The 6976-nt window shown below is 40.7% G+C and overlaps 1 protein-coding gene across 1 annotated transcript; it reads left to right on the plus strand.

Annotated features, from left to right (window-relative positions):
- Nucleotides 1-1944: 1944 nt before the first annotated feature.
- Nucleotides 1945-5866, plus strand: CCDC34 (coiled-coil domain containing 34; the record flags this gene model as incomplete). The annotated part of the gene is made up of 4 exons (XM_009081787.1): nucleotides 1945-2077; nucleotides 4192-4299; nucleotides 5126-5284; nucleotides 5693-5866. Coding segments are annotated over 4 exons (574 nt in total), but the record flags the coding sequence as incomplete, so codon positions are not given.
- Nucleotides 5867-6976: the final 1110 nt, after the last annotated feature.

The raw sequence follows: 6976 nt of genomic DNA on the forward strand, positions 1-6976 counted from the left end.
GTCCAGGAAAAGCCTGTTGGAACGTAGCAGAAGCTTCAGAGAGAAAAAGATACTAAGCAGTTTATGGTTCGTTCTGTTCCAGATTTTCTGTTCCGTCAACTTCCCAATAAGCAATTCTGTTCACATGCCTTGAAGTTCTGTAGCACTTGGTTCAAACAAGATGTCATTGCAGCTCGAGATGCGACTGGAAACAGCTCCTGCTTTCTGGGCCTGTTGCTGCAGCATTCCCTGGCAGCAGTAAGATGCAGCTGAGGACAACCTGTAGGGCCTGAGTTGGCACAGGCTCATTAAAAAGGATGATTAAAAAGGCACTGCTGAACAACACTGCTGCTGTGTTGTGGGCAGTGCCTACCAAGTGTTCCTAGACCAGTTTCCATGTGGGGCTGTCAAGGTCCCAAAAGTGTCATAAAAAAATATATATAGCCACTGCTCCCCAAGTATGCACACACTCTCAGAACCTTTTTGTTGTTGTCCTCTTAAAACTGCACACAGACTAGCTGGAGGCAGACACTGAGTGTGGGAAATGCAATATTTGCAGGAGAGGAAGGATAAAAGCCTGGTGCAATGGTGTTAGGCATTTTTAGACTTTCATTGTGGATCAGTGTTGCATTTGATGTTGTGACCTAAGTGAATATATGAGAAATGATAATCAGTGTTTTCTATTAATCAGACTTCAGATGGTCTGAAGACTTCAGATTATGTCTAACTTGGTTTAAGATAGTTATTTAGAAACAAATGTATGCTTGAGTCTGAGGTATTTTAACAAGTCTTGCACTGGGTTCCAGTCCCTCTTCTGGTGCAGACACAGTGCTGGAGAAGGGAATTGTTTCTTCTGACAGGTTTTCATATGGAGCTTGTGTTTCTGTCTTTTGGAGCTTCATTTTCTGTTATTTCTTACCTGTCTGCAGTAAGTTTTTAATCTAATACTGCGAATCATTCTGTTGAGAAGTTGACAGCTTGAACTTAATACTTGCTGATACAAGAAAACACAGAGTAAATATTAGTTTTCTTAATTCATTCCTTCTACTGGTACTTTTTCTAAGGTGGTTTAATATGTCAGCATTGCTTCAGCACTAGGTGCTGTCATGCAAATCATGCAGAGCTAAAGAATGTGCTGAGGAAGTGTCCCTGCCCAAAATGTCAAGTCTGGACAAAGTTGTAGGGTTTTTTTCCTGGATTTGAATGCACAATACTTTTATCCTTATCTTTCATAAACTTTCAGAGAGTTATCTCCTAACAAAATGTGTTCTTATGCATTCTTAAATTGCATCCCTTGTTAGCTGTACCTGTTTAAAAGCTGTGTCTGTTTGGTCTTTGTCAATGCTGTGGTGTAAAAGCTCTGCTGTGCAGAAGAAGAAGCAGCTTAAATTCAGCAAACAGAATCACTCACTGTAGTGAAGTATGTACCCAGGTAGGTATTTCCAGAGCCCACATATGCAATAAAATACTAAAGTGAAGTCCAGTTTCACTCTTTTGAGGTTAAGAAAAATTTCTGTGTCAGACAGAAGAAATCTGTGAAAGAAACCTATTGACGTGTTTTCAGTTTTTGTGGACTTGGAATCTAACACACTGTCTTATGAAATAGTATGTGTATAGAATGTTATAAAAGATATTTCTGGCCTTGGGCTAGGATTGCTGCATTATTCATGAGTAAAGAAGTTATGAGTGAGTTGTGTAAGGTATCTGTTAAAAGTCTAATGGAGCCTTGTATAATACCATCAGGTATTGTGTGCTAGCTGTGTTTCTTGAGCAGACTGTGAAAGCTGTTTAAGGTGGGAAACTTTACCACAGAGAGAATGGAGATGACCAAGTAGAAAAACGATGTCTTTGTTCTCACATTATGCCATAAAAGAAAACCAATTTTTCAAGACAGTGTCACTGCTTAACTTGACAATCAAATACATTGCAGATAACATTCCCTTACATGTCTCATTTTTAATTCAGGAAAGCTGGAGACTCTGAAGTGTCAGTGGGGGCAGAAGAATCACTGTTGAAAGGCAATCTTTCCCCGTGGGAAGAATGGTTCCTTGGCAAGGAGAAGGAGCTGCGTGCCCGCGAGCGAGCGAGAGCTGCAGAGGTGAGCACAGCCACTGGCTTGATGCTGTCTGAAAGAAGACAGCAAACACAGGGTTTGTTTTCCTTTGGTTGTGGAAACATGAGTCGTTTGTCCATTTGATTTTAGTGTCTTGGGCTTCTGTAGTGTTTGTGCTTGACAGTGCTGGTGTGATTCATGTCTTGTGCCTTCTCTTTCGCTAAGGGTTGTGCCTCACTGGAGTGGTGCTGTGTAATATTTTGCTTATCCAACTGTCAGGTAATGGTTCCAGTTTAAAAGATTAAAGCTTATTTATATAATTGGCACCTTGATACTCATCGTGGGCACATAGGCCTTGGTGTAGGTAGTAGAACACCCCAGGGTGTGTGCTGGCTGTCAGTGTGCCAAGCTCTTGGTTACACTTGAGGCACAGTGTTGTTACCCACTTAGTGTGTAATTATACAGCTCTTTGGTGTCCTTTCCCAGGATATGTTTCCCTGTTTCAGCATCTTCTCCCCTCATTTAATCTGTTGCCCCCTTGCACCAGTGCCATGAGGAGAGGCTGAGGGAGCTGGGGGTGTTCAGCCTGGAGAAGAGGAGGCTCAGGGGAGACCTCATCACCCTCTGCAACTCCCTGACAGGAGGTTGGAGTCAGGTGGGGGTTGGTCTCTTCTCCCAGGCAACCAGCAGCAGGACAAGAGGGCACAGACTCAAGCTCTGCCAGGGGAGGGTTAGGTTGGAGGTTAGAAGAGATTTTTTCCAGAGAGGGTGCTCAGGCATTGGAATGTGCTGCCCAGGGAGGTGGTGGATTCACCATCCCTGGAGGTTTCCAAGCTGAGACTGGATGTGGCACTTAGTGCCATGGGCTAGTGACCACGGTAGGGTTGGACTTGATGATCTTGGAGGTCTTTTCCAACCTGGTTGATTCTGTAATTCTGTGAAATGAACAGGTCTTAAATACTGGGGCTGAGGCAGAATTAAGTGAGAGCAGTATATCTTACCTTGATTAATATGTTTGCAGTTGCAGTTGATTAAGTGATAGTGTTGTTGAAAATCAGATTGAAATTGTTGGGCAGTGATTAGAACAAGGACATCAAAGCTAGGTAGTTTCTCACTTTAGTTACTGATTTACTCTTTGACCTTGAACGATATCCTAACCTTTCTGTGATTACCTGCAAAGTGAATGTAGCATACAGCTGTTTTATGTGGAATACCTCATGGTGTTTGTGAAGCACCTGCTGCTGGAAGCTGCTGGAACAGTCTTGTAGAGGTCAGCAGATCCCCAAAGTTGTTTGTTAAACTTGAGGAGTATGTTTTGATCCATTAATATCCAACAAATGTTTTACCACTCTCCCTTTATATTCTAGCTTGAGAATTGTCTCTCCTTGTTTTGACTTTAAGTAAAAAAAAAAAAACACATAAGCCCAAGCAGTTTTAGGTGTTACATGGAAAATGTGGTTTGTGTATGGACTTCTCATGTGGTCCACCTATCTATGTTTGCAGGTTTGGATTTCCATTGGAAAATAGCACTTTGTGCTAGTGCTGCTGTTGGAGGTGCAAGACATCTCCAGTTGTCTTCTTAGTCATGTTTTCCTTATCAGTTAATTTAATTGGAGGGATAGAAGTGATTACATCTATACTGTGTGTGATATAAAGATACTTTGGAATTTGTTATCTCCTCTTAAAGATCCTGTTTCTGTTTGCTAAAATCTGCAGTAATTTTGACTTTAATGAGCTTTGGGTTAAGCCCTAAGGTTCCTGTGGTTCTGGTACTAAAAATCACCAGTGAGTAATATTTCACTTAGCTGTTGATGCCTTCCAGAGTGCAGAGCAGAAACACCATGTGAATTCTAAGTGTTGTAGAAAGTACTGCTGCAAATTAAGATTCCACTGACTGAAAGGGCATTTAAGTAAGCTGAGGAGTGATTTATGTTGATTTGCTTCCAAAGCCTAATTCAAATACATATGTCCAGTTAGTAGTCTACAGATTATATATTGACATTGATTGTGTTTCGTAACATTTCTCTGTTGACTGTCATCCATATTTTTCAAAACCCTAAAGAAGGAAAAATCTCCAAATCTAATGCTTGCATTGCTTTAACTGCAGCACTGTTTGCAGGGTCACCACAGATTTAAGGTGTATCCTTTTCTTTCATCAGGAAATAAGTATACGGCTTGAGAAGATGAAGCAAAAGCAAGACTGTGAAAGGAGGAAAAGGATGGCTGAAGAGAAACACAGAGAATGGCTCCAAAAAAAAAGAGAGGAGGTAAATATTGCTTTGGCTGCAAATATCCCTGCACATCCCATGCTGAAGTAAACCTGTGTGAAATGCTCTGAGTGTGTTTGGACACCCACGTGTTTAGCTTGCTGAATGAATGGCTGCTTTAATTGAAACCTACAAAACATGCCAAAACAGTGAAATAGATATCCAGGCCTCATACATTTGTCTTCACCATTTCAGAACTCCAGATTCAGCCTAGAACCACTGGAGTATGTGTCTGGAGCTGAGCTAATTAATCTTAGTCTCCAAACTGATTGGATGATTGACATGAACCCACCACAGAATCAGTCCTATTCTAATCACTTACTATGGTTTAGAAAGGGTCTTTCCTAATTAAAGCACACAGCAGATACCAGATCTATTATTCAGCACAAACAATGCCATTTTCCTTTTCTGAGTTGGTCTGACTTCAGTTGGAACTCTAGTTTGCTCTGGATTCACTGACAAGTAAAACTAACACACCATTGTCAAGAACTTCAACAGCTATTTTTTTTCCAGAGGTATGGAGAAGCATCTGAGGTGTTTAAAAAAGTGTCTGAATAAATAAAACAGAGTAGTAAACATAGAAGGAGATCTGAAAATAAAATTTTTATCATGTTTTGTGAAAAGTTTTTATGGCTAAAGCTGTTTCATCTAGAACTTTGCAACAAAAAGGTTCTGTCTTCAGAGAGCTTACAATATTTTGTGTATTTTCAGGTTTATGTAATTTTATTTGTGTTATGTAATTAAACTAACTGTATTCCTCAAAAGAAGTGCTCATTGAAATATACTGGAAAGTTTCTATTCTGTTTCTTTGTCCTGTTTCATGTAGGAAAGAAGAGAAAGGGAACGAAAGCTGAGCAAAGAAATGGCAGAAAAAGCCACAAGGGAACTAGAAAAAATGCAGCTACAAGAAAAGGCTGAAGTGAAGTATAAAGAATGGTTAAAGAAGAAGAGAGCTGAAGAGGCAGCAAAGAAGAAAAAAGAGATGGTATTGGTGATCTGATCATTTATTTGGGTGGTGCTTGATTGATCAAATGATTAGAATTTGTAGTGTACATGGGAAAAAAACCTTTCAAAGTTGCCAAGTTAGTGCACTGAAGTCATTGGGGTATGGTCTGCAAAGCAGGATGCATATCAGTACATTTTTGTTTGTGGTCTTTGAGCTTTTTCTCAGAGAAACACTGGGGTGACATGGAGGTTGGGTTTTTTTTATTTTATTATTTTTCTGACTTAAAGAAAATAAGTATCTTTGCCATTGTTGGGAAGAGGTACTTGAAGCATATTTGAAATATATTGAGCAGGCTGAAAATCTGCAAAAAAATTGTTTGCCATTTTATGTATCTTGTACAGGGCTTTGTAAGCTTTGTAAGTGTCTTAGATTTGGTTTTATCTTTAGGAAAAAGCAAAGGAACAGGAAGCTGAGCTGCAGGAGAAGAAAACGAGGTCAGAGAAAATCTTTCAGGAATGGCTACAAAATGCTAGAAATAAACCACGCCCTGCTGTAAATGGTTCTGGTTTCCCAAATGGGAGAGCTACAGGTTTGTATTGTTGGTACACAGATATCTTGTGACTTTGGTTTGTGGTTCCTTCCCTTTCATATTTCAATATAAAATTCTGTTTTCATGTACCTGTGCTGCCTTTGGCTGTTGTGTCTGCGTTGGTTCAGATGATTATTGTAGCTGTTTGCATTGGGAGGCTTGTAATGTAGCTATTCCTTTTTAGTTACTGTATTTTCTCCATCTTTTAGGGTGTGCAGATAGAAATTTGTATCCAGCTCCAGCCTATTGTAACCCCATTCCCTGGAAGCCTATCCATGTGCCTCCCCCAAAGGAAGATGTTGTTCTTACCCTGAAGAGGACTAAGAGAGCTGTGTTTTGTCAGCCACGTGTGTCTTCACCCATGGTGATTCCTAAGCCCAGGAGCAACCCTTGTGCTGGATCTTTGGGCAGAAAGAAGTTATAGTTCAGAAAAACGTGTTCTTATGACCTTGAGCAAACTGAGCCAGAAATGTGAAGTTCTGTGTAGTTACATGTCCAAACCAGATTGTTCCATGCTTTTGTTATTCTTCAGTTTTGTGAACAGGTTTTGTATTTACAGCTAACTGACCAATCAGCTTTTTTTCTGGTTTTATTATGTTGCATTTTAGTTGAAAAAAGGAAAAGAAAAAGTCATCTTTAGTCAATTGTAGCAGGACTGTACCTCAATGCCAATAAAATGCACAGGTTTGTTTCTTCCTTCCCCCTCTTGGTGAAGGAGTTCTTGTGTGTGGTTATTTTGGGCAGCAGTGTTACTGAGTTACTTTAAAGAGGCTAAGTGTAACAGACTTTAAAGCAAGTCTTGCCTTAATCCAGATGGGATTCAAGGCCTGCAGGCAGTTCCAGGGGTGTGATGTCTCCATGTCCCTGGCCAACCTGTGCCAGTGTCTCACCATCCTCACAGGAAGAAAACTTTTTTTTCACATCTAACCTAAACTTTACCTCCTTCAGTTTGAACCCATTGCCCCTTGTCCTGTCCCTGCAGTTCCTAACACAGAGTCCCTCTCTAGCTCCTTGTAGGCCCTTCAGAGATTGAAAAGTTGCTCTGAGGTCTCCACACAACCTTCTCTTCTCCAGGCTGAACAGCCCCAACTCCCTCAGCCTGTGCTCACAGGGAGATGCTCCAGTGCTCTTAGCAACTTTGT

Source organism: Acanthisitta chloris, unplaced genomic scaffold (assembly GCF_000695815.1).
Source record: "Acanthisitta chloris isolate BGI_N310 unplaced genomic scaffold, ASM69581v1 scaffold35519, whole genome shotgun sequence".
Lineage (NCBI taxonomy): Eukaryota > Metazoa > Chordata > Aves > Passeriformes > Acanthisittidae > Acanthisitta > Acanthisitta chloris.